Source organism: Malania oleifera, chromosome 5 (genome assembly GCF_029873635.1).
Source record: "Malania oleifera isolate guangnan ecotype guangnan chromosome 5, ASM2987363v1, whole genome shotgun sequence".
Classification (NCBI taxonomy): Eukaryota; Viridiplantae; Streptophyta; class Magnoliopsida; order Santalales; family Ximeniaceae; genus Malania; species Malania oleifera.
This window is the reverse complement of record NC_080421.1, coordinates 84,653,262-84,681,150: the sequence shown is the minus strand read 5'-3', so window position 1 is coordinate 84,681,150 and position 27,889 is coordinate 84,653,262. Positions and strand designations below refer to the sequence as shown.

General features: G+C 36.2%; 1 protein-coding gene across 2 annotated transcripts; it reads left to right on the top strand.

Annotated features, from left to right (window-relative positions):
* Positions 1 to 55: 55 nt before the first annotated feature.
* On the top strand, positions 56 to 27,802 carry LOC131155044 (COMPASS-like H3K4 histone methylase component WDR5B). 2 transcript variants are annotated; one of them, XR_009136743.1, is made up of 4 exons: positions 61 to 884; positions 1,134 to 1,446; positions 6,259 to 6,375; positions 27,484 to 27,802. XR_009136743.1 is itself a non-coding variant. In XM_058107941.1 (3 exons), the coding sequence occupies exons 1-2, from the start codon at positions 219 to 221 to the stop codon at positions 1,422 to 1,424; spliced, it is 957 nt and encodes a 318-aa protein (XP_057963924.1). In that variant the 5' UTR covers positions 56 to 218; the 3' UTR covers positions 1,425 to 1,446; positions 27,484 to 27,802. The 2 variants fall into 2 exon arrangements, 1 of the variants encoding a protein (XP_057963924.1); XM_058107941.1 differs by lacking the exon at positions 6,259 to 6,375 and having other exon boundaries at positions 56 to 884.
* The last annotated feature ends 87 nt before the right edge of the window (positions 27,803 to 27,889 follow it).

The following is a 27,889-nucleotide window of genomic DNA, read 5'->3' as shown; positions in this document are numbered from 1 at the left end:
TATTATTTAATATATATTTAAAAAAAAAAGGTTAAAACGGGAAAAAAACTCTTACATTTTGTATTGACATACGCGTTTTTCTTGCCTTCTCCAAAAAGGGGAGCAAAAAAAGACACGCAAATTCTTCTCTAAAATTAAAGAATAGGAATAGCGGCTTTTATCGACGCTTCGCGGTACAGAATTGAAATACTGAAATAGAGCAGACTGGTAAAACTGGAATGGCAAGCAGCGGGGGCGGTGGCAACAGCCAGGCGCCGTCGCAGTACCGCCCCTACAGACACCACCGAACCCTAACCGGCCACCAGCGAGCGGTGTCGTGCGTCAAGTTCTCCAACGACGGTACTCTTCTAGCCTCTGCCTCCCTCGACAAAACCCTAATCATCTGGTCCTCACAAACCCTAGCTCTCCTCTCCCGCCTCGTTGGCCACTCCGAGGGCGTCTCCGACCTCGCCTGGTCCTCCGACTCCCATTACATCTGCTCCGCCTCCGATGATCGTACCCTCCGCATCTGGGACGCACGCGCCGCCGACTGCGTCAAGACCCTCCGCGGCCACACCTCCTTCGTCTTCTGCGTCAACTTCAACCCCCAGTCCAACCTCATCGTCTCCGGCTCCTTCGACGAGACCGTCCGCGTCTGGGACGTCAAGACTGGCCGCTGTGTTCACGTTATTTCCGCCCATTCGATGCCCGTCACCTGCGTTCACTTCAACCGCGACGGCTCCCTCATTGTCTCCGGCAGCCACGACGGTTCCTGCAAGATTTGGGACGCCGCCACCGGCGCCTGCTTGAAGACCCTTATAGATGATAAGGAGCCCGCCGTCTCCTTTGCCAAGTTCTCACCCAATGGCAAGTTCATTCTCGTTGCAACTCTGGACGACACTCTCGTGAGTTTTTATTCTGCCATTATGTCAATCGAAATTTTGAGTTTTTATTCTCCCTTTTCATCTTATTTGTGCCTGATTTTATCAATTAACTGTTTTGAATCTAAGATTTTAGTTTGGAAATTTATATACGAATTCACTTTTCAAAATAGAGCATTAAGAGAGGGATTAATTTTTTTAAAAAAAAAAAATTCTGATAATGGATAATTCAGTCTTAAGGGTTTATTTCTGCTATTTCTTTGGTGGTGGCAGAAGCTTTGGAATTACTCGGCTGGGAAGTTCTTGAAAATATACACAGGGCATAAGAACAGAGTATACTGCATAACATCTACATTTTCGGTGACAAATGGGAAATACATTGTTAGTGGGTCAGAGGATAGCTGTGTGTACCTTTGGGATCTACAGGGGAAGGCTATGGTTCAGAAACTTGAGGGTCATTCTGATACTGTCATCTCAGTAACATGCCACCCTGCTGAGAATAAAATTGCTTCTGCAGGCCTTGATAGAGACAGAAGTGTGAGAATCTGGGTTCAAGATAAATGAATTTTTATGCATTGAGGCCTGGGTAATTCTTTTCCCTTTAATTTATGTTTATGTTGCATCTTCTTATTGTTGAGTTTCAATTTAGGAACGCATGAACACTATCATATTGTTGCCTTTTAAATTTCTGCTAGTTCAGTGAAATAATTCTGTGAATCAACAGTTGCATGTGGTTATGAGGTGTTTGCATCTGTGTGTGTTTGAGAGAGAGAGAGAGAGAGAGAGAGAGGATATCTCCCGTACGTGGTGTTCGAAAATACTGATTCAAATTGGTTAATAGGTGCAGTATATATTCTCAACCCATTTAAATTACATAGCCCATTTTTGGATCCTTTTTGGGGGTTGGGGTCTGGGGCAGTCAAACTTAGTATTTGTTCAATGGTCTTTATCCCCTATTCATCAAGCCCCATCATTTTATAAATTACAGTGATGGTCAATCATGTTGATAGAAAGATCAAAGAGTCAAGGTGAGGCCATGCTTCAAATTCCCTAAAAAAGTCCATCTAATCTCTCATTTGATGCCTTAATTGAGCTGAATTCAGGTTTAGTGATAAGATTATTGTTCCCCAGCTGTGTGATCCTATCCACCTCGGATATACTTTGTGGCTGGTATGGAATTCTTTAGACACCCATTCTTTATGCGTTCCAACTTTCGTGTTTGCTCTGGCTGACATTGTGACTTCATTAGAAGCTTCAGCAGGGAAGTTTTTTCTATTTAACACTATTGAAACTGTCAAGTTGCTCTTCCTAGGGATGTAGTGCCTCTTGTGGGAAATTGGTATCTAATTCGGTTTTGAGTAGACATTTGGGCGGGGGATTCTTTGCTTTGCTCCTTTCCCTGTTTGTAGAGATTGTCTTCTTTGTCTAATGAATCTATTTCTTCTTCATTCTTTATTTCAAATGTGGCTGGTTTCTTTTGGAATTTCCATTTTCATAGGGCTTTTAATGATGGGGAGGCATTAGAGCTCGCTTCTGTATTAAATTAGTTGGACAGTAGGCTTCTTTCTGAAAGGAGAGATGATCTTTTCTGGATTTTAGGGAATATTCTTATAATTTTTTTTGAGCATTTAACCAGTAAACATTTGTCTTTCCTGCTTCATGGATCTATCTGGAAGGCTAAAGTCCCATATGACATTAAGGCTTTTATTTGGTTGGTTGTTCTTAATAGAGTTAATACTAACAATTTGTTGCAAACAAGGATGCCTTTCAAGGCTTTATCTCCGGATGTATGTTCTCTTTGTTTTTAAAATTTAAAAAATGTGCTCCTCAGTTGATCCCTCGTTGCGCCTTTTCTTGGAGGGTGTGGGATAATCTTTTTGGATTCTCTGGGGAGAGTTGTTGTCCAAAATCGGTGGATGATTTATTGGCTATGTATTTCAGGTTTTGGTAGGGGCAAAGATGCTTTGGCCATAAGTTCCACAAAATAGAAGCCGCAATAAGCAGCAGGGAAATTTTAAAAAAATAAAAAAATGAAAAATAAAATGCAAAAGCAGCAGCGATGCGGCACTGACTGAAGCCGGAAACTCCAGATCGCTGAAGCGGAAATGCTGAGAAAAAGAAATGCTTCCAGGAAAAAAAACAGCTCATTTTTCAAATAAAACTGAAAAAAAAAGGGAAAAAAAGGAACATTATTGAGGTGGCCCAGAGCAGCAAAGCAGTTCAGAAGAAGAGAGAGATGAAGAAAACTGAGGAGAAACAGAGCCAAAATTTCCAGAAAAGAAACAGAGATTTCAAATAAAAAAGGACATAAAAAGAAGAAAATTTTAAAAATGGGGGTCTGCAGCTTTGACTGAGAACAGTGCAGCAGGCCAAAAGAAGAAGAAGAGAAGAAGACAGAAGTCTGAGAGCAACTGAGAATGTATGTCAGGGAAAAATGGCAGAATTTCCATAAAAAGGGCAAACAATAAAGAAAAAGGAATAGAACAGCTGGGTGAGATTAAAAGATAAGAAAAGAAACAAAGTATAATCTGAACACTTGCGAGGCATGCCTCACTGCGCCTCTTAAAGGTGGCTTGCCTCAATTCCTGTGAGGCGCAAGCCTCATTGCTTCATTGTGCCTCACGCCTAGGTACGTATTTGACAACTATGATGCGTACAAAGGTAAACCAGTGTTTTTGGTGTAACTCTTACTCCTGGAACCTTCTCCTTTAGATTTTTTATGTTGATGGCATTTACATGGTTTGTTGAAGCAGACAAGGAAATCTTTATTTTCAAGATGGTCGATCTGTCGAGTGTGCTACAAACAAGGGAGAATACTGGAAGGTGTAAACCAAGTAGAAATGGGTCTCTGACCAACTCCCAACTGTTTTGGTCAGCAAAATCAATTTATTCTTGGGTTAAGACATTCAGAATTTTGAACAGGTTTATCCTTATGTGATTGTTGGAAATAGATTGGGCCATTGGGGTGATTAATATTCACAAAGAAAATCTTGGATTTTGGAAGAAAATCATCATTGAGAATTCAGGATGGAAAAGAAGCCTTGGATTGGTCATTGGTGGCTCTTTGTTAGAGCTTTGGAAGAAATCATGAATGGTCTCAATCTTGTTAATCGACAGACAACATGGGGAATCAAAGCTGAAATGCAAATGTCGTGGTTCCTTTAGTATTTGGAAAGATGATGAGAGGATGTCAGTTTTCCATAGGCTTACCCAAACCAAATTAGGGAGACATGTGAAATCTGGTTGTCATTTGGAGGGGCATGAGTGATTTTCTGTATCATTAGCTGGACTGTACAGGCTGGAGCAAAGCACTTTGTTGAAAATTACAGATTGTGCAAGAGTGACTCAATGCAAAAATAACTGTTGCAATCCCCTTTGAGTTTTGAAGGAGTGGACTGCGAGAGAGGAAGCAAAATACATGTTGATAATGGGCCAGGAAAATAGCTTGTGGTTCCTCCTTTGGGCTGGGAGGGTCTTTTATAAGGCTTGGGTCCCCAGTCACTGGGCCTTGTATTAAAAGTAATGCTTGGGTTGGCAAAGCTTGTGTTATAAAACTTAACTCCAGCTCCCTTTTGGGAAAGGGAGAGACCTGAGCGAGAGCGAAGGAGAGGCAGGCCTTGTATATGAACCTGCGAATAAGCGGCACGAGGAAGCTGTTGTTGAGAAGCTTAGAAGAGCATTGGAAATTTGGAAGTGTAGGAGTTAGGACATCATCAATGGGCAAGCATTTGCTGAAACGTTATTTTGAATGATGAGGTGGCGTGTACCCTGCAGCAGTTTGACTTTCCAGTGGCCACTGTGGCAAAATGGAAAGAATTTGCTGTTACTAAACAGAAGATTGTAAACATGCCCTTGTTAACTGTTTTATCTTTTTATTCTTTTAAATATTAAAAGGAAATATTTTAGGAAAAGAAAAGGAAGATAATACAAGCCAAGGAGGACAAGTGGTCCTCAAAAAATAAAGTAAAAACATAGATTGAAAAGCGACCCCAAAACATAACTGCCCACCAATCCAAAGACCTAACTAGCACTGTCAAAGAAAACCCCTTTCTAGACCTTTTCCGTCATTTCATTGTTAATAGAGCATTGCAAATTTGCCAGTTCCCTCTAAACCTTCTAAACCTATCCTTAGAATAGAGAATTGTTGCATGGGTTTGGTCCTGTCATGAAAGTCTTGGGGGAAGAACAAGAAGATATTATGCTAGACATTATATGTACGAAATCTGATATGACAAGGGTTGGGGGGGGGGGGATTCAGGCTTTGGTTTCACTTATAGTCAACTTTGAGGTCTTTGTAACGTCTTCTTGTTTGTAGCAAGGTATTTGTATTAGTTTGAGTTCATAACAACAAAGCCCAAATCTTGAAAAAGGAGCTTTTGCTTGCCAAACACTTTATTTGAATTGAAGGGGCTAGGATTGGAAGATTATAAGGTGATTAAGGGAAGATTTTGTAGATAGACCTTGGAGAATCCCCAGTTCAAAGCCTTGCATGCCCCATCGACGTAGGGAGGAAAGGAATCCAACACACTCAATAAAGATGTAAGTTCTCATCGATCTTTCTTTCATTGAGACTCCTGATGAATGAAAATCTTAAGAAAGAGAGCCCCCCTTTGAAAAGAAAAAAGTTGAAATTGGTGCATTATGAACTAGATGGTCTAAACAAGCTTTAATGAAGTCTGTCCTATCCAAATATCCTCCCAAAACCCAATTCTATTACTATTACCCATTTTAAGAAGAAAGGAAATAAAAGAGAAGCTACCTTCCATGGGCTTGCATGGGTAACATTGCCACTTCCTATATTACCCACCTATTATGATGATTTCTGTACTTGCTCTTAATAACTTTTTAGTAAGGGAAATGCTTTTAAAGGGTGTAGCTTTTAGTCTTATAAGGATTTTAATTGGAGTATGAGGGGTCTAGAGAATGAGAATAAGCGTTGGTTTGCCTGAAAGATTATTTTCCATTTTTGTTTGTCATGATGTTATTTTGTTGGGAGAAACTAAACATGGTTGATAGGTGCCCTGTTAGGTGGATTTGGGAGCTGACTAGGTGAGGTTTAAGCGTTGGGAGTGTCTTCCTTTGGAGCTTTTGCAGGCCAAATTGTTTTGTGGGATGGCAAATGCGTTTTTATGGGGTTGATAATCTTCTTAGTTCCTTAATTTCTCTCTTAGTTTGCAGTTCCATGGGGACAATTAGTGGTGGATTTCTTTATTGTATGTGCCTGTTATGGTTGTAGGTTCTGTTTTGGGAAGAGCTTTTATTACAACAATAACAATTAATCCAATCCTTAAGTCCCATTACATGGGGTTGGCTGCGTGAATCCTTTTCTATCAATTTATATGATCATAGGCAATTTCCTTTGACAAATTAAGGGCTATGAAATTCTTACTTGTTTCAGGGCTACCCCACCCCTTCTATTGCCACTCATAGTAACGAACCACTGGTGCACTGTTTGGCCTACATTCTAGATGCACAATCCATCTAAGACACCCTTCCATTATTTGATCTTTAACAGGTGCTATGCTTAACTTATCACGAATATTTGGATTTCTTATCTTTTAATGTTATACCACTCATCCACGTTAGTATTCTCATTTCGGAAACTTTTACTTTTTGGACATGTTGTTTCTTAGTTGCTGAACATTTTGATCGATGTAGCATAGCTATTATAGCCAATGGCAGGTCTAAAAATCATGGTCAAGGGCAGCCAAACTATATATGTATAAAAAATTTACTGAGATTGTTTAAACATGTTTATAATTATTATGAATATTATTGATTTTAAAGTAAATCATATACTCTATTGACATAAAAGAATTATTTAAGTTTTATTAATTAGAATCACGCATAAATACATCTCAACAATAGTAAAAGTACTAGAAAATATAAGCCACCATGAGCATGGCATACACAAAAAAATTATTATAAAAGTTCAAATATGAACCAATAATTTAACTTGAGTAATGACACTATAATTGTGCTCACCACTGCTTTTATAACATAAAAATTATCAATTATTGAATGCATTATCAAACTTGTAAGCAATTTATTTCTCAATGTATATAATAAAGTAATTCACAAGATACTCATCTTCCATCTTCTTGCAAGCATGGGTTTAACAAGATTTATAGCTGAACAAAAAAGCACGAATTTTAGAAATAGGAACAGTTAAAATGAGTTGAATCAATATACCAACAAGATGATGGATTACTAATTTTATTGTTTTCACCAACTATCGACATAATTTTAAAATGATTTATATTTCTTTAAAATTCTAAGCACTGATAGATATCAAGCTTATAACGTTGTGTAACTAATAACTCAAAACTTCCCTTTTTAGTAGTCCTCGATATAAAATTAATATTTTTTATGATAAATATTTACTGTTTAAGATTTTTTTTTTAGGATCAACTATTTGTTATATGAATATATATATATATTCTATATACTAGGATTAGTAATTCTTAACTTTTAACCCTTTTGATTTGGATTTTTACACCACTTGACGCTAAATTTTACCTTTTATATTTGTTTTTAGCTTGAGTTTTTAATACTTTAAATATGTTCCTGCTGTAACCTATCTTTTTATCCATACAGTTTTGTAAAATATGAGAATACAAATAAATGTAGCTATTAATTTTTAAATTATGATATAATATATTTAGGCTTATGCCATTTACCCTTTACAATAAAAATAAACATTTTTTTTGGTATAAAATAAAAGAAAAAAATATTTGTCATATCTTCATTATCTATTAGATTTAATTTTCCATATAACTTAAGTAAGTTCCTTTTTTTTTTTTTTTTTTCTTTTGGAAAAGAAATGATGGAAGCTATATATATATATATATATATTTATGTATGTATGTAGTACGTGGTGGACTTATTTAATGAAGAGGGCTTTTTGCAATGGGAGTGGATTTCTCAGAACTCATCTAGGGGCAGGAGGAATTGGAATGGGGAGCAGACTCAAAGGCCAAAGTGAGGGGAAAAAAAATGCAGAGCTTAGTGGGGCGGCTGGCCCCTCCAGGCCCCCTGATCCTCCATTGATTATAGCTGTGTCCCATAAAACTTTTCTTATTAATTCTAAGGGTAGTCTATGATCACAAAACATGACCGAAGCACTCTCCATTTTATGTGCCTTGCTTTAACTGTATATATAACATCTTCATCAATCTCTTAGCTTGCATAAAGGTCCGAGGTATCAAAATCTAATAGTGCTATTAATTTCTTAACTATCAAGTTTAATCTTTTCTCCATATCAAAATATAATAGTACTATTACTTTCTTGACTATCAAGTTTAATATTTTCTCCAATATTCCTCCTATCATGACTAAAATTACATTTCATATTTTCTGTCTTATTTCTACTTATCCTAAAATCTTTAGATTCTAAAACTTCTCTCAATAGTTTCATCAATGAAAGATAACATCATATGAAACCTCATTTTGGATGCTCCTAATAAGTTCTGTCTTCTATATTTATTGCTAAAAATAAGGGCTTAAAGCAAATCCTTGATATATGCTTATTGTGATTGGAAATTACCTACTCTCTACTTTTTACGCTAATCATTACTCTATCGTACATGTCCTTAATGGCATCATTATACCTACTACATACTCTTTTTTTCTTAAATGCCTCATCCCCACCCCCCCCGCCCCCGCGGCCCCAAAACCCAAAAAAAAAAGAACTCAGCTTTCTCCAAGTCAAAAACCATATGCTAATTTTTCCTTTAACTTTTCTGTTAACCTACTTGAAAGATGTATAGCTTTTGTAGTTGATCTCCCAAAGCATAAAACCAAATTTATTTTTTGAGACTCTTGTTTCTGACCTTAGTCTTTGTTCAGTTACCTTTTCCAATAGTTTCATTGTATGACTTACAAGTTTAATTCCACAATAGTTATTACAATTTGAAATATCTCCTTTATTTTTGTATACAAGTATTAAAGTGTTTTTCCTCCATTTCTCTAGCATTTTCTTAGTTTTTATAATTTTGTTAAATAAATTAGTTAACCATATAATTTTGTCACTACCTAGGTAGTTCCAAACTTCGATGGGAATGTCATCTAGTCCTATAGAACTTCATTAACTCTAATTTTGAGAATTTTTAGCCTTTTCCTCATTTGTCAATTCTAAGTTTATGCCTTCTATTTGGTTTTCATTAAATAGCTTATTAAAGTAACTTCACCATCTTTCTTTTATGTCTTATTCTTTAGCCAATACATTATTATCCTCATTTTTTATATATTTTTCATTATCTAAGTCCTTGCTCTATCTTTCTCTAGCTTAGAAAGTTTTAATGTCTTTTTTACAATAAGACATGTCCCATCAAAATTTTGGAAACAAAGATAGAAAAGAATCAAAAAAAAAAAAAAACTTTACAATATCATAGCAAAAAATGTCTCCACTCTCACTGAATTTCTGAAAAGCTCACTCCCTTAAAGCAACTAGAGCCAACACACCATAAAGAAGCCAAATAATAAATCTTCTCCTAAACCAGCTGCCTGCTTAATTTTATCCTTAAAAGAAATCTATGCATTCCACTCCAACCATAAACCCCTCAGCACTGCAAACATTCCACACTTCCACAGAGTAGTCCTATCCTTTCCTCTTCCGAAGCCCTGAAAAGAAATAGCCAACATTCCATCCACCTTTGCTGAACAAACCCAAGCTTCTCCCAACATGCCAAATAAATTATTCAAGATGCTCCAAGCAAAATCACAATATGAGAATAAATGAGGAACCGACTTAGAGTTCAAATAACAAAGTACACAAATATGGAGATAAGGCCTTCATATGCCTCCTAATTTGCAATTGATTATTAGTACTGATTCTCTTAAGCACAGTCAACCAAATGAAAGCCTTAATCTTTGGGGGCAGCTATGGCCTTCCAAATACATGGAAATAGAGGAAAACAAGAGTTGGAATAGGTCAAATACTCGATGAAAGATTTACAAGAATAAACTTTTGAATGGACCAAAGCCCAAGATGGAGTATATCTATCTGAAGAAAGATGACAATTATTCAATAACAGCAACAAGGAGGAAAATTCCATCATCTCTCTATCATTTATAGCTCTTCTAAAATGAAAGTTCCAAGAAACTAGAGGACTACACAAATTGTCCACAAAAACAGAAATCATACTATCTTTCCTTGAGCTCAATCAAAAGTGGCGAGGAAAAGATGTGGATAGAACATCCTTCCCCAACCATGGTGTTGGAATTGGTGTATTCCCAAGTTGGGGGGGGGGGGGGGTGAATTGGAAATTTAAAACTTTTTCCTTGGTTAAACTAGATAATAGTAGTATCTCATAACCTATGGTCTTTCTATGCAATTCCAATCACACTGATAATTAACTGAGCAAATATTTAAACAATTAAAGCAATCTCAGTATTTCCCAAGCATTCATAGAAATTGAAATATAAACAAATAAATATTGAAAATTAAATAGTGTAGGGAAATAGAATGACACAGGATATGTTATCGGGGTTCGGCCAACTGTGCCTACGTCCCCGCCTTAAGCAGCAGTTTAAGGATTCCACTAGTTGCTCACTTCATGGGTGGAGCGACATCGTTTACAACACGTTACAGGCTGGTGCACCTAGTTCTCTTAACCGGGTTTGAACCAATTCGGTGCTCTCCTAACTGGGTCTAAGCAAGTCTGAGACTTTTCATAGGGCAAGTCTCCCTCTTCCGACCACACACCGGGAATACAACAAATAATCAAATGAAATATTTTGTACAACCAGAATATGCTTCTAAGCAAGCAGATGTGTACAACAATATGCTCGAAATGCACTCCCGTATGATAGGATTTTAAGCTCAAGTGAGATCTACAGTATATTAACTCACAATAGAATGTGTATCTATATGTTTTTGTGTAAGTGAGATTTTTGATTCAAGATAATATATTCAAAATATGAACAATCAAAGAATCTTAATAACCCTAATGAAATGCCTCAACAATATTTGTCAAAAGCAAAGCACAGCAGATATTCGGGGTTTTGTTTGCCAAATTTTTTTTTTCAAATAATGCACAATACAAGCCTTTGAATCTTGCAATTGAGTGTGCAAGATTCACAAGCTAATAAGAGTTCCCCAACAAATATATATATCAAGGAAATAACTTGGGAAGGACTCAAGATTCACTCTCAAAATAATTTGTAAAAATGAACAAAGGAGTAAGTGATTTTTGATTTTGAAGATAAATGCCCAAAATGTATGCTCTCTTAAAAGAATTTTCAAAATAATAAAGATAAGAGAGTAAGATAATGAATAAAACACAAAATCTAATTGGGAGGATTTTTCTTCCTAATCTCTTGTTTAAAAATGAGTAATGGAGGGGTATATATAGAGTCTAACCAAAAATAACCATTGGGGGACAAATTAGGGATTTTAAAAATGTTTAATTGAGTTTTTAACCCTAATTACCACTGTTAAATTAAGCTACCTGAGAGGTTCGGTTGCCTGGTCCTTTGGGCTGGTCGCCCGAACAGACACAGGTCTGTTCTTGAGTTTGGGTGGCTGAGGAGAGTTCGGTTGGCTGAATGTCAGGGCGATTTCCCAAACGCTCGAGGTTCGGTCGCCCCGTTATTGGTTCGGTCTATTGAACTACATACTTTGGTCGCCCGAGGCTATTTTGAACTTAGAGTTCGGGCTCCCGGGGAAGGTAAAAAGTGACCGTTCTTATGTTCGGTCGACCGTGGACATTCAGTTCAATTTAAGTTCGGTCGCCCGGAGCTTGTTCAATTGTTGACCCTTTACACATTCGGTTGCCCGAACCATTTTTAACACTCTAGGTTCAGTCGCCCAAACCCCTATTTTTGTCTTATTTGAGATTAAAAAATTTACCCCTATTTTCATAAATATGACTTGTAAGATAGAGGGGATTTTTCAAGTGATGTGTGAGGACCTAGGGTCAGTCTACGGCCTAGGCTATTTAATTAAGCCTAAAAACTTGGCGTCTGACCGAAGTCTTTTCTGTAGTCTTGATTTCCCTATGGTCAGACGATGGCCTTTGAGCATAAACCTATCATGCATGCAGATGCATTATTATAGACTCAAGAATAATAAATGCATTTACAAATAAAGATGAACACGTTTTTTTTCTTTGCTCTTCATATTTCCATGGAATATGCTAGGAGTATGTGCTCGTTTAAGGTCTTTCTGGCTTCCACTTCACTTTCATGTGTGTGATCTGAATGATTAACCTGTTCAAGTACTTAGGCACACACATTAGTAACTTGCGGTTTGTCATTATCAAAACCGGGGATCGGACTCAAAAAGTCAACACATGGACTTGTCTAAAAACGAGTACGAGAAACCCTCCCCACAACTAAATTAATATGAGTGAATAAGGGATGAATTTGAGGACTCTCCGAAGAACATCGCAAACTAATAGTGGTATCCACCCATTCGCATCCAACCCATGCTTACTTTTGATCACCTCATGTCAAAGGGAATGATATTCTAAGGGAAAACACCACACCCATTTAGCAAGGAGAGCAATGCTTTTAGACACCAAATTTTCAAGACTCAGTCCTCCCTCCTTCTAGACTTGTAGACCTCCTCCCACCTAACTAAATGATCTTGTACACCCCTAACTTTTGACTATAAGAAATCTCTCATTATTTTCTCAATCTTATTAGCAATCCCCATTGAAATTTTAAAATTGACAAATAATATAAGGAAATGCTAGATAAACAAATTTGAATAAGGGTAATTCTACCCCTAAGGGAAAAAAGTGCCCCCTTCCAACCATCCAACCTCTTTGCCACTCTTTCCACAATTGGATTCCATAAAATCCATGGATATAGGATTGCCCCCTAAAGATACTCCTAAATATGTTAAAGGCCACTATCCCACCTTTGAAGTCTGCTTCCTAACACTCAAAAGGCCTATTAATATTGGTTAGGCCACTTTTGCCCAAATTAATTTTCATCTCCAACGCTATCTCAAAAACATGGAGGATACCCAAAATACATCTGAAAGAAGGCCTATGATCCTCTAGAAAGAAAATAGTATCATCTGTAAATAAAGATGACAAACCACCACATTCTCTCTCCCCACTTTCAAACCTTTCACCAACCCTTGATTTGTAGCTCTATCCACCATTCTATTCAACATATTAGCTACTATAACCAAGGTCTTAAATATTGATTTCGACTCAAATTTCAGAACTCCAAAAGTACAGAAATTTCAACAAAAATTTTGATTTCGATGTCAATTTTGATTTCGATTTGAAAAAATAACAGAAATGAGTAGTAAAGCATGAAATTTTTTGTGAAACTTTTGAAATGGTTCACAAACATAATAATGTAAGTTTTAGGACTAATATGTTACAAGTTAAACACATCTATGTTGTGTACGAGGTGGAAAAGTTGTAAAATTGTATGTGTGTCAAAAGTATTTGTAAGATAATGTGCATTAAACTCCGCCTGTGATGCACTTAATGTCCTAATTTTTTCACACACAGTCGATCCCAAGCTTGGGTTAAGGAGGAGGGTTGCGTTAGGTAGCTGACAGCCAGCGTAAAATTTGTCAGATCACTATGATATTGAATCCTTACCGAATATTTGCTGGGGCGTCCCCTATGAGCGACGCGTTGCACTTGAACCACCCGAGTGTAGCGAAAAGTGAGTGAGGGTGGGCTAGGTTGTCGCCTCGAAGCGACGCACCGTGTCGGCGCCCGGGTACGGTGTCGAATATGCGAGAGTTCCTGCATCATTCTGGACGTGGGCAGGTAAAGACGTTAGTTCAGGAAACTAGGATTAGATTAGCAACTTGGAATATAGGGACACTTACGGGTAAAAGCATGGAAATTGTGGATACAATGATTAGAAGAAGAATTAATATAATTTGCCTTCAAGAAACTAAGTGGGTGGGGGAGAAAGCTAGAGAAATCGATAAATCAGGATTTAAACTTTGGTACACTGGAAAAGAAAAACATAAGAATGGAGTAGGCATTATTATAGACAAAAACTTAAAAGATAGCGTTGTGGATGTAACTAGAGTAAGGGATAGAATTATAAAAATCAAAATGGTATTAGGACAAGAGATAATAAATATCATTAGTGCTTATGCTCCTCAAGTTGGCTTAGCAGAAAATCTTAAAAGACAATTTTGGGAAGATATGGATAGTATTACACAAGGCATACCAGGGACTGAGAAAATATTTATAGGAGGAGATCTGAATGGACACGTTGGAAGAGATAATAAAAATTATGAAAGGATACATAGAGGATATGGATATGGAGACAAAAATGAGTCTGGGGAGATGATCTTAGATTTTGCTATGTCATATGATTTTAGTATAAAGAATACTTGCTTTAAGAAGAGAGAAGAACACTTAATAACCTTTAAAAGTGGACAAAATAGAAGTCAAATAAATTTTTTTTTAACTAGGAGGGTAGATCGTTTATCATGCAAGGATTGTAAAGTTATTCCAGGTGAAAGTCTAACCACACAACATAGAGTCTTAGTGTTAGATATATGCATTAAAAAATGGAAGAAAAAGGATAAAATAAACCAGTGTAGGAGAACTAGATGGTGGAACCTAAAAGGAGAAAATATAATAAAATTTAAAGATAAAATGATCAAAGATGGGGATTGGACCTTAGAGGATGGGATAGATTCAAATACTCTTTGGAATAGATTAGCTAGCTCTATTAAAAAGATAGAAAAAGAGATTTTAGGCGAATCAAGGGTTCTCAAAAAGCAAAGAAAGTTGGTGGTGGGATAAAGATGTACAAAAAATCATAAAGACAAAAAGAATTTGGTATAAAACGTGGTAAAAATGTAGAAACAGAGATAACTTTGAAAAATATAAGGAGGCAAGAAAAGATGCAAAAAAGGCCGTTAGTGAAGCTAAACATAGATCATTTAATAGTCTGTATGATAGATTAGGTACAAAAGAAGGGGAAAGAGATATATTTAAACTTGCTAAAGCTAGAGAAAGGAAGAACAAGGACTTAGGAAATGTAAAATGTATAAAAAGTGAGGATGATATTGTCTTGGTTAAGGACGAAGATATTAAAGAAAGATGGGGAAGTTACTTTAGTAAGTTGTTTAATGAAAACCAAATAGAAGGCTTAAATTTAGAATTGTCAAATGAGGAAAAGACTAAAAATATAAGATTTATTCGCAAAATTAGAGTTAACGAAGTTAAGTTTGCACTAAAAAAGATGAAAAATGGGAAAGCTATGGGACCAGATAACATCCCAATTGAAGTTTGGAAATGCTTGGGTGATAACGGAATTATATGGTTAACTAATTTATTTAATACAATTATAAAAACTAAGAAAATGCCAGATGAATGGAGAAAAAGCACTTTAATACCTATATACAAAAATAAAGGAGATATTCAAAATTGTAATAACTATCGTGGAATTAAACTTATGAGTCATACGATGAAACTATGGGAAAGAGTAGTTGAACAAAGATTAAGGTTAGAAACGAAGATCTCAGAAAATCAATTTGGTTTTATGCCTGGGAGATCTACCGCAGAAGCTATTTATCTTTTAAGAAGATTAATGGAAAAGTTTAGGGAAAAGAAGAGGGACTTGCATATGATATTTATTGACCTTGAGAAAGCATATGATAGGATACCTAGGGAAGTTCTATGGTGGGTTTTAGAAAAAAAGGGTGTATGTTGTAGGTATACCGATGTCATTAAGGATATGTACGATGGAATAATGACTAGTGTAAAGACTATCGATGGAGAAACTAGAGAATTTCCAATTACCATAGGTGTACATCAAGGATCTGCTTTGAGTCCTTATCTTTTTGCTTTAGTGATGGACCAATTGACTAAAAGTATTCAAAAGGAGGTTCCATGGTGTATGTTGTTTGCAGATGATATTGTATTAATTGACAAAACTAGGGATGGAGTAGAGGCTGAGTTAGAATTATGGAGAGAAGCTTTGGAATCTAGAGGCTTTAAGATAAGTAGAAATAAAACAGAATATATGAAATGTAATTTTAGTAATGATAGGAGGAATATTGGAGACAAAGTTAAACTTAATGATGAAGAAATAAATAACACTTGTAGATTTCGATACCTTGGATCTATTATGCAAGCTGAAGGAGAAATTGAAGATGATGTAATGCATAGAGTTAAAGCAGGTTGGGTAAAATGGAGAAGTGCTTCAAGTGTTCTATGTGATCGTAGAATACCCTTAAAATTGAAAGGGAAGTTTTATAGAACAGCTATAAGACCAGCTATGCTATATGGATCAGAATGTTAGGCGACGAAGAAACATTATATCCAAAAAGTAAAAGTTGCCGAGATGAGGATGCTTAGATGGATGAGTGGTATAACATTGAAAGATAAATTAAGGAATGAATATATTCGTGGTAAGTTAGGTGTAACTCCTATAGAAGATAAGATAAGGGAGGGACGACTCAGATGGTATGGACACTTGCAACGTAGGCCTTATAGTGCACCTATGAGGAAGAGTGACTTAGTTACTGTGGGGGGCAGTAGAAGGGGTAGGGGTAGACCTAAAATAACTTGGGAGGAGATAGTGAATAAGGATTTAATATCTTTGAATCTATCAAAAGAAATGGTCCATGATCGCATAAATTGGCGGAAAAGGATTCATATGGCCGACCCCACTTAGTGGGACTAAGGCTTGGTTTTGTTGTTGTTGTGTAGTTAATACAAATGAAATTCATAAATCATTTAAATATTATTTATTATACAAATAATGACAATAATTTAGACATGAATGATTAAATAAAATGTTGTTGTTAGTTGATCTTTTCATATAATTTCGGAAGCACTTGTAATATTTTGATTCAATAAAAATAAATAAAATAAATTAAGATCGAAATTTAACTTCACCCCTAAATCTCTCATTTGAATTTCGAGGAAATTTCATTGCATAGTTAGTATTTCGACGAGTTTTGCTAAAATTTCGCTTGAAATTTCGATGGAAATTATGTAAGATGGAAATCAACTGCTATTTCGATTTCAAGGGTGGCGGAAACAGGAAATTTTGACAATTTTGTGGAAATTTAAGACCATGACTATAACAAACAAAAAAGGGGAAAGTGGGTCCGCTTGTGTAATGCCTTTAGAATCCCTAAACCAAGCCTTAGGTTCCCCATTCATAACAACGGAGAACCATACATTGGATAAACAACCCCTTAACCACTAGCACCACTGTTCACCAAAATCCTTTCTCACAAAGTTATTGTCCAAACAACCCCAACTAACTCTTGTCATAAACCTTCTCAAAATCCAATTTGAATATGAATCCCCTCTTCTTCCTCCTTCGAATATCCTCCTCCACCTCATTGGCAACCAAAATGGCATCCACTATTTGTCTACTCCTCTCAAAAGCACTCTAAGCTGTTGAAATGGTCTTATCAAGTACCACACTCAGCCTATTAGCTAGAACTTGGTGTTTATCTTATGAACACTAGAGATTAGGCTAATAGGTCTAAAGTCCTCTTATCTTAATAGACCTTAATTTCTTAGGCACTAAGGTAATGAAAGTTGATTTAATGCTTCTTACTCAGAATTCCATTACCATAAATTTCATGAAGGACATTAAGCAAATCTTCCTTAATAGTACCCCATTAGTCCTCGAAAAAGGCTAAATTAAAACCCTCTAGATTTCGGAGCCTTATCCTTACTCATCCACAAAATTACCCCCTCACCTCCTCAAAAGGTCCTCTAATCAAAGCATTTGATCTCTGGTGATGGGGTTCCATTCTAAACAATCAACCATTGGCCTACAATCCTCATTTCCCTTCTTTTGTATACAATCTAGCATATAAATTATTATACTTTATGTTTAGCTTCACTGATGGCCTTTTTTTGCATTTTTTTTGCCTATTTATACTTTCCAAAATTTTCCATGTTTATATAATTTTGCCATGTTTTATACCGAGTTCTTTTTGTCTTTACAACTTTTTGGACATCTTGATCGTATCGCTAACTTTCTTTGCTGGCTAAGAATCTTCGTTAAAATTTACCTAAAATCTTTTTTGCTATCTTTTTAATTGAGATAGCTATCCTACTCCAAAGAGTGTTTGCATCTTCACTATCTCCTATTGTGCAATTACCCTTTTCAATTATTTTATCTTTAAATTTTATTATATTTTTTCCCTTTAGGTTCCATTAATTAGTTCTCTTGCATTGATTTATGTTGTCATTTGTCTTCCATTTTTTAATAAATACATCTAACACTAGAACTCTATGTTGTGTAATTAAACTGTCACCTTATAATCTTTTTACATGATAAATGATCTACCCTCCTAGTTAAGAAAAAATATATCTATCTTCTCATCTTTTCTAGCACAAAATTGATGTAGACAAGGAATGGAAGGTAATCGTGTAAAAAAAATGGCAATAAAAAAGAAGAAGAAAGAAATGTAGTTTTTGGGGTTTCAAACTAGTCGGTTTTGTCAAGATATAATAGGTCTAGAGTTGTGTGAATTGATGGATTCGGATCAAATTGTTAGATTCATGAGGGTGAATCGATAGTTCGGCAATGATTCAATTGCTTTTTAGATTCGTTAGTAAAGAATCGATTAGGCATAGAAGTTATACGAATCGTATAAATTGAATCGTGAATCGTAATATTATAACAACTATGATCAATACATATTTTAAAATACAACCAAGTAGCACTTAAGACTTCTATTACTTTTCTAGTCCACTTATTGTTAGCACTTTTCCAGAGAAGTAGTTCTCCATAAGTGGTTTCAAACAATCCCTAAGCCTATTTGAGGAGCATAAACACTAATGGCATTATCTCGTTGTATAAGAGCATCTTCATTTTTATGATTCTATCCCCAACTTTTTTCATATCTACAACACTATCTTTTAGGTCTTTGTCTACAATGATTCCTATCTCATTTTCTCTATTTCTCTAGCTTCTCCCCTTTCCCACTTAGTTTCTTTAGTCAAACTATGTTAATTTTTCTACTAATTATTGTGTATGCTTTTACCTCTAAGCACTCCATATTCCATGTTGCTATCTCACCTTAGTCTCTTGAGTTAACTTCTTTTCTTGTCCATATCCATAATGATGTGAGAACACTAGCATATTTGGCACCGTACTCGGATGCTGACACGATGCGTCACTTTGGAGTGATGACCTAGTTCACTCTTGCCCATTTTTTGCTACACACGATTGGTATAGGTGCAATGGTTGCTCATAGGGGACACCTCAATGCATAGATTCATAATAATTGAGATCTGACAAGTTTTTTACATTGGCTATTAGCTACTTAATGCAACCCTCCTCCTTTACCTTGGCTTCAGAAGAGCCTTTTTATATTTATGGTTTTTGTACTCTTAGTTGGGTTATAGGTGGGATCTTTAATGTTGTCAGATTTTAGTTGAGAAACTAGGAGGTTGCAAGATTGTGCCTAGTCTATAGTGTTTTGATATATTTTTTAGAAGAGTGGTCTTTGTGATCTTTCTTTGTTTAATGTTATGCATACTTGGTTGGTTGGGGTGATCATTTTGTGGCTAGCCATTTAAATAGGTTTCTGTGATGTATTGATTAGGAGGATGCTTTTCCCAACATCTCGTAGGAGAGCTTGGTTAAGCTGGTCTATGATCATTTTCACCTCTTTTGGATTCTTCTAGTGTTAGGTGGGGTCCTACTCCATTTCCTTTTGAAAATATGTAGCCTTCTCCATTTCTTTTTTTTTTTTTTTTTCCTAACTTACATTTGCAGAGTAATCTTGAGGTAATTGCTCGTACGAGGTCTGGGAAGGTTCCAGATTTATGGACAAATTGAAAGCTCATCAGTTGCTTTTGAAAATTTGGAATAATGAGGTATTTGGTGATGTGCATATTAGAAAGCCTATTATTTTAAGGAAGATTAAGGAAATTGACAATTTTGACGATTTGGGTTTTAAGTTGGAGGATTTGATGCATGGGAGAATGTCTCTTAAGAACAAATTTTAGATTTGTTGTTAAAGGAGGAGATGGGTTTGAGACATATGGTTAGGTTTAAATTAAACCCATCCTGGGGACTGGGAGTGGGACTGGACTGTGATACTTAGAATGGTAAATGGCGGATGTTGGAGGAACATCATTAAAGAATCAGGATCCAATGGAGGCAGTGGTGTTAGGAATCCAGCTGCCATTTTTGAGGAAGTTAAAGGGTTTTTTTAACAAATATTTGTAAGGAGGACAACTCTTGTCAGCTTATGATTGAGGGTTGGTTTGATACCCATTTTTGGTTATAAGTCTACTTGGTTGGAAGACACCTTTTGAGTAAGCGGAGGAGGTTAAGCTGGTAGTGTTTAGCATGGATAGGGAGAAAGCTGCAAGGCTGGATGGGTTTAATCTAGCCTTATTTCAGAATTCTTGGGATGTTGTATGGTTGATTTGATGAAGGTATTTTAGGATTTCAATGCTAATGCAGCAATCTCTAAGAGTATGAATTTGACTTTTGTCTCTTTATTTGGTGTTTGGTTTGCAGAATCAACTAATGATTATCAGGAATCTTCATTGATTTCCTGATATTCCCATGTTTGGTTAATGTTTTGTGATTAGGAACGATACTTATTCCCACAAGCTGTTGATGCATTCTCATCCTTATTCCCATCTAAATAGGTGGGTATCTTGATTCCCACCCTCGTGAAATCACCCAGAAAGCATAAAATGACAAAAAGACCCTAATTATTTCTTAAAAATCCCAAAAAAAAAAAAATGCAATCACTTGACACGCAAAATGTCCGAATTGCATTTTATTATTATTTACATTTAAAAAAATAGTTGCACTGCTGAATTGGTCTATTTGAATTATGCAGAAATCTTTAATCTTATTTTGATTGTTATTTTGATAATTTGTTTTCAAGGAGTCAGGTAATTTTTTAGTATTTTATTTTTTCCTTTGAATTTTGTGCTAAAATACTATGTACAAGCAAATTTTTTTGGTGAAGAGTCACTTGTCCAACTTAAGGATATTTTTGGAATACTTAGTTATTTTATCATTATTCACATGAATAAACCAAACACGGAATACCACATGCTTAGGAATCTATTAGTAGCATACTTCTAAATCAAACATGGAAATCCTGCCCAGGAATCCTGTATCCTGGTCCTGGGGATCAAAATTCTTTGGAATCACAAAGCTGTAGGGTATCTGAGGTGCTGTGAACAAAATGCCATATTAGAAAGACTGCTCTGTTAGCGATAGTGACTTTTATTCTATTTGTTGGAGTATAGTGCTTATAAGATCATTGGCTAAGGTTTTAGCTTATAGGATTAAGGGGTGATAGCTGACAGGATCAAGTTTCCAGCCAGTTTTTGTAGGGGCTAGATTAATCATCTAGATACTGTCCCTGTGACTAGTGAGATTGTGGAGGACTTAAGGAGGAAGAAGTGAGCTTAATATTGAAGTTGAAACTGGATTTGTAAGGTGAATGAAGCGTATGATGGGATTACTTTGCCTTTTTTAGGTAGAGCTTTAGGTAGGAAGGGTTTTGGGTCTAAGCGGTGCTGCTGGATTAGGGGTTGTCTTTCTTCTGCCTCCTTTTCTATGATTACTAATGAATAACCCAAAACTTGGTTTTCAGTATTTAGGGGTGTGAGGTAAGATCTTTCATCTTCATTTCTCTTTATTTTGGTTGCTGATGTGTTGGATAGGATGATTGACGGCCATGAGTTTTGCAAAGTTTTGCTGTGGTAGGGATGGAGTGATTGTCTCTTGATTCTCTCATATGCAATTTGTTGATACTATTCTTGTCTTGTTAGGTCATCTTTTTGTAATATTGTCACTATATTGCAGATTTTTGAGCTAGTTTTAGGGTTTATGATTAATTTAGTTAAGTTTGGTTTTGCTCCTATTGACATGAGTCCAAAGGTGACAGCTAGGTATGCCACTCCGTGTTTCATAGGATCTTGCAATTGCCCTTGACTTATCTAGGAGTTCCTTCTGATGAGATTCCTCATTCTAAGATATTTTGGGAACCAATAGTTGCTTAGTTGTCTAAATGTCTAGATGGGTGGAAGGGTACCCTTTTCATTGTTAAAAGCATGCCTTGGCGGCACAAGGTGCGGACAGTTGACATGGAGGTGACCTGCCTAAGGTCTAGGGAAGGGAGTGGCAGGTGCAGTGAGGCGTGCCTCGTGAATGTTTACCTTTTTTTTTTTGACCTTCTAAAATTTTTTTGAAGTCCTTGTTTTTTTTTGGTTTTTTACTTGAAGCCCTAGGCAGAGCTCTTTGATTGTCGTGTTGAGACGCTTCTACTCTTCTTCAAACCAGCATGAGCTTTAGTCTTCTTCAAGCAGTGCTCGAACCAGTGTGTGCCTTTTTTTCAAGCAGTTAAATTGTCATCATCTTCTTCTTCTTCAACACACGTCTTGGGTATTGACCTGGTTATATTCTTCTTCTATGGTAGAAGTGCTCTTAGCAGGGACTATCGTATGGTAGACTGCTCTTGCTTGTAGGACTGATTACTTCTTCTCTTCTTCTTCTTCTTCTTCTTAGCAGGGACTTTCATATGGTAGAAGTTCTATTGCTTGTAAGTACTAAGCAGGGACTTTCGTATGGTAGAAGTGCTATTGCTGAAATCTTATTATAGAGATTGAAGTAGTGTATGTATGGAAGTAGAGTGTATATGGTGTTTTTTTCCAGCTTTTTTAATTTAGCTGTTTTTTCTTTTGTATGGTAGAAGTGCTATTGCTGAAATCTTATGATAAGAGATTGAAGTAGAGAATATATGGTGTTTTCTTTTTCCCAGATTGAAATAGAGTATATATGGTCCTTTTTTCCAGTTGTTTTAATTTAGTTGTTTTTTCTTTTTATTTTTTTTCTGTATTGTTGGAAATACAGTATGCACTTTCCTGAATTTATTTATGCTTATTTCTGGAATTTACAGCTGCTCTGGCCTACTATTAATTGTCAAATATTCCTCGTGTTTAGGGTTTAAATGGATTTTGAAGGCTTGACAAATAAGGATCCAGCATGTAAGTATGCACATTTTGGTGATAATAATACAAAAAAAAAAAAAATGTTACGTGCAATCTCTTTGGAAAATTAATGAAGATAGGAGTATTATGGGCAAAAAAGTTAATATTGTTGGCACGTTTTGAAATGTAAAAAAAAAAAATGCTCGAAGTATCCAGCTTATGTTCATGAGGAGATTAGAGAATACATGCTGAAGAAGCAGAGAAGAGGAAAATGATTTATTGCCGATGCCTGATTTTGATGATATAGATTGTTATATTGAAGATGAAGAGGCTAAAGTTCAAGAAATCGACTCTTTCGATAAGGTCCCACCAATCGAGTTGCAGGTCACCTCATCCCACCTTGAAGAAACCAAAACAAAAGGGGCTTATTAGAAAAGAAGGGAAGATGAAACAAACATCCATTAATGAAAGTAAGAAAGAAAGAACTAAGAGAGAAGGCATGTACATATTTAGCTAGGTGGATCTATGGTATTGGAAGTCTAGAATACCACTTAATGATGTGCATTTGGAGAGATTCTTAGTGGCACTTGAATTGTCTAGGCAATATGGTCTTGTAACAAAGCCACATAGCTATCTTGAAGTGAGAGTTCCTTTCTTGAAGAAGGAAGTTAGTCGAACAAAAAGAGTTGATGAAGGTCCATGAGGAATGGGCAAATATGGATGCCCAATTATGTTTGATGGTTGGAGAGATTATGTTGCCAATAGAGACATGATTAACTTCATATTGAACTCGCTACGGGGTCAGTGTTTATCAAGTCTATTGATGTTGCTAGTGTTGTCAAGAATGTAGATAGAATATATAAATTGCTTGATGAGATGGTGGATGACATTGGAGAATTAAGTGTGATTCAAGTAGTAACAAATAATGCATCAAGTTATGTTAGAGGTAAGAATTGAATCCTTAAAGTATTCAAGTAGTAACATATAATGCCTTGAGTTATGTTGCGTCATGTAAGAGCTTATTTGTAAAACTTAATTGTATAATGTATAGATTGCTTATTTTAGTATTTCAATGGCATCACTCTTGGTTTTTGTATAGGGGGAGTTGTTGGAAGCAAATAGATTGCATTTTAATATTGGACATCATGTGCTGCACATTGCCTCGATTTGACATTGGAGGATTTGGGAAGATGCCTGCAATTCATGCAATTTGGGAGAGGGCTATAGTCTATAATGGTTTTATTTATAGCTGTGATGGCGTGGTGAACTTTGAACATGATCACAAGAGGAAAGGAGCTACTTAGGCTTGCAGTGACAAAATTTGTGACAGCCTTCATCACATTTGGTTCAATGCAACATCAGAAGAACAACTTCAGGAAGAATTTTTTTTCTGATGATGGGAATGTTAATAGATGGGCCAAGGAGGTGACCGGAAAATGAGCAGCTAATATTGTTTTGATGCCTATGTTTTGGACTACTATGGTTTATGCTCTTAAATTGACAGGCCCACTTGTTCGTGTACACTCTAGTTGATTGATGGGGAAAAGAAACTTGCAATGTGTTGTATTTATGAAGCTTTGGATAGGGCTAAGGAAGCCATAGTTAAGGCTTTCAATGAGAGGAAAAATTCAAGGAAACATTTGAAATTATTGACACAAGGTGGGGATGCTGACTTCATCGGCCGCTGTGTGCAGCTGCACACTTGAACCCAAAATTTTATTATTCTAACCCTAGTGTTGAGCAGGATGAAGAAATTATGAAAAAGGAAATGCATTGGAAGGTTGGTGCCATCCATTGAATTGCAATATAAAATTTCAAACGAGTCGGCAAATTACACTACTGCTAATGACTTTTTTGGAATTTATATGGTTGAGACGAAGAAGACAAAAACACTGGGTAAAAGTGGCTTTTAACAACTTTGGTATTAGTTGTATTTATGTGCATTTTTACTCTCTCTTTAAAATGGTTTTAGCTACTTAGCCAATAGCTATTCATTTGAAATTTATTTCACTAAGAGCTGAATGGTGGAGCTTATTTGAATTGTTTGCTCCAAACTTGCAAAAGATTTCTTTAAGAATTCTTAGCCTCACATGCAGTGGTGCTAGCTGCGAGAGAAATTGAAGCATATTCCAACATACGAGTCACTAGGATAGCATGGGGTTAAAGAACATAGAACATTTGGTTTATTACTTTTTTTAAGAATCATAATGAGTATGTTATTTTTTCACTTGCTCTTTAATAGCAAAAGGACTAGGCTAGCCCAATAGTGCTTGAATGATCTGACATTTGTGAAATATAATCGAACTGTGAGGCTTTGATACAACAAGCATGGAACCCTTAATACCATCCTTCTAAAGGAAATTGATGGTAGTAATGAGTGGTTGATTGGTAGAATGGAAGGAGATTTTGATTAGGACGATAAATGTGTCTTTGAAGATGATTCTTTGACATTTGGTGGTCTTGCCAAAGCTGCTGGAGTAAATGGGGCCCCCCTGTTGCACTAGATGAAGAATAACTTTTAATATCTCTTTATCTCCGAGAGAGAGAGAGAGAGAGAGAGAGCTTTATTTAACTCAGCTATGGCTACAACATTGGAACTTATAGATGAGGATGAGATCCAATAGGCTAGTGCTGAGGACATTGAAGAGGAAGAAGATATTGGAGATGATAATTCTAATGATGATGAATAAGATGACTTCTTAGTTGAAGATGAGGACTTGGGTTTTAGACTCTGAAATATTTTATTGCACGCTTGATAATTGATATTGAACTATGTTGCCACTTGTCGATGGTTTTGGACCTTTGGTTTGGCTATTTGATTTTCTATGTAGTTTGAATTTTGAACTGTTGTGTGCTTATGTTGAACTATGCTTGCCTTGCTTGACTTGGTACTTGGCAGTCATAATTTTTATGTATTATGTTTTGGCATTGTATTCTCATGTATTTTTAGATTTAAAGTTCACTGCTAATGAGCTAATAGATCAATTCTCTGTTATATGGGGGCATACACAATTTTGAAAAATGTGCGCCTCACCTTCATGAGGCATGCACCATCACCTTGCACCTAGGCTTTGAAGTATCCCTTGTGCCTCAGTGTGCCTTGTCCCATTACTACGTATACATTCTTTGGGAGGTATCATTACTTTAATCCAAGCATGTCTTTCTTTGATTTCCTTTGTATTTTTTATCCTTGTTTAAGATTTCAGTTGAGGTTGCTAAAAGACTTGAGAGACTTGAGAATAGACTTGAATTTGAAATTAAGAATAGGCTTGAGTGATTATTGGATATTTTCTTTGGTCAAGGGTGGGTGAGAGGAGGGGCCATCTTCTGATTTGGGAGGTTGTTTGAAGGTTTAAGGAAGAGAGAGGGGGGGGGGGGGGTTGGATCTTGGTAATTTGGTCTCTAAAATCATTGATTTTATGGGTTAGTGGTTATGATGGTTTCTTTGGGAAATTGATTCTCTTTGGCTTAGTGCTATTGAAAGTGAATTTGGTTTGCAAGTGAATGGGTGGGGTGCTAATATTGCATTTAGAGTTTCTTATGAAAGCCTGTGGAATTTCATTCACTGTATTCTTCTTTCCTTGTATTAGGTATAAAGTAGGAGATGGTTGTAGGGTTCCTTTCACTTGGGGAATATGTTTTTCAGTTGCCTTTCCTTCTATTTTCCGTCTTGCTTTGCATCCCGAGGCAAATATTTCTCTTTTCTTAATTATTGATAGTACTACTATTGTTTCTTGATACTTTCAGTTTCATAGGAATCTGAATGATATGGAGACAAGAGGAGCTTTCCTCGCCTCTCAACTTTGTTGGATTCTTATCTATATTCTCTTGATGTGGATGCTAGGATTTGGTGTTTGGATTCCTCTTGGGTTTTTTATCTTTTAAATCTTTGGTTGTCATCTTAACCAGACTTCTCATTCATTTGGAAAAATAGAGCCTCTTTAGAGGTAAAGGAATTTGTGTGGATGGCTTCTTCAAATAGAGTTAATGCCAACAGTTTGCTGCATTTATAAGACCTTGGTTGGTCATTTCTCCAAATGTATAATGTATAGGTTGTGTTATGCTGGTAGAGAGCTCTTATCGAGTTAGTGGCAACAGTCTGCTGCAGATTAGAAGACTTAGATGGCCATTTCTCCAAATGTGCATGTTGCGTTACACTGGCGATCATGCTCATTTATTTCTATATTGCTCTCTGGCTTGGTGCTTCAGGTTGTTGGGTGATGATTTTTTTTTTTCGTTGATTGGTTGGTTTGACGGGGTTTAGGAGGCAAAAAACTGGAAAAGAAGAGGATTTGGTGGCAGATAGTTTTTGTTGTTACATGTTCACTTTGGAGGAGACATAGTTTTTTGTTGGATATTTAGAGTGATTGAATCTAGGTTTTCTGTTTTTTTTTGGGGGGGGGGGGGGGGTCGTGTTTAGGCAGTTTAACTTTTTATGGTATTCATTGGGGTGGGTTAGCTTCATTAGCTTAATATTGTTATCGTGTGTATTGTTTTCTTCTTTGCATTTTATTCTTTTCCTTTATTATTTTGAAGATTTATCCTTGTACAAGGATCTCTCCTAATAATAATTTCTTACTAAAAAATAAAACATTTTGCAATGCACACTGGTCATGGTGCAATAGCTTGAGCACAACTATTTGGGTGTGGACAAAGATGATGAATTTGTTCTTTGGATATTTTCTTCAGACAATCCAGCAGCTGACGTAATGTGTTGTCCATTGTCATTACTGCAGGGCGAAGGCGGTGGTATCTTGGCAAGATGGAAGGAGAAATGGAATGAGGTTGCGAAATATGGTTTTGCATGAAGAGGTTGCTGTACAGCTGTTGAAACCAAAATTTGTGCCATTCCCCCCCTCTTCGGCTTCAGAAAGGCCCTCCCATGGGTTTTATTTTTGGGGGGGCCAGGTGGGGATGAAGTAAACTATCTATAGGTAGCCGATACCTTGTTCTCGTGTTCATTTGGTTATTAGAATATTTTGTTGGGGTTGAATGTACAATTTGTTGTAAAAGCTAAAAAATTTCATCAGTCAATTTTAAAATATTTGCTTAAAAGTACGCAGGCATTGTTTTGTTTAGCAAGAGGAAGAAATTTAGAAACTGCCTCGAGACACCCTGTTTTGAGGCTATCTTAATTGTCTA

Excerpts from the sequence above, each read along its gene's own strand:
- LOC131155044 (XM_058107941.1), top strand. The coding sequence starts at position 219 with ATGGCAAGCAGCGGGGGCGGTGGCAACAGCCAGGCGCCGTCGCAGTAC. Across the intron at positions 885-1,133 it reads CAACTCTGGACGACACTCTC|AAGCTTTGGAATTACTCGGC; the intron begins GTGAGTTTTTAT and ends TGGTGGTGGCAG.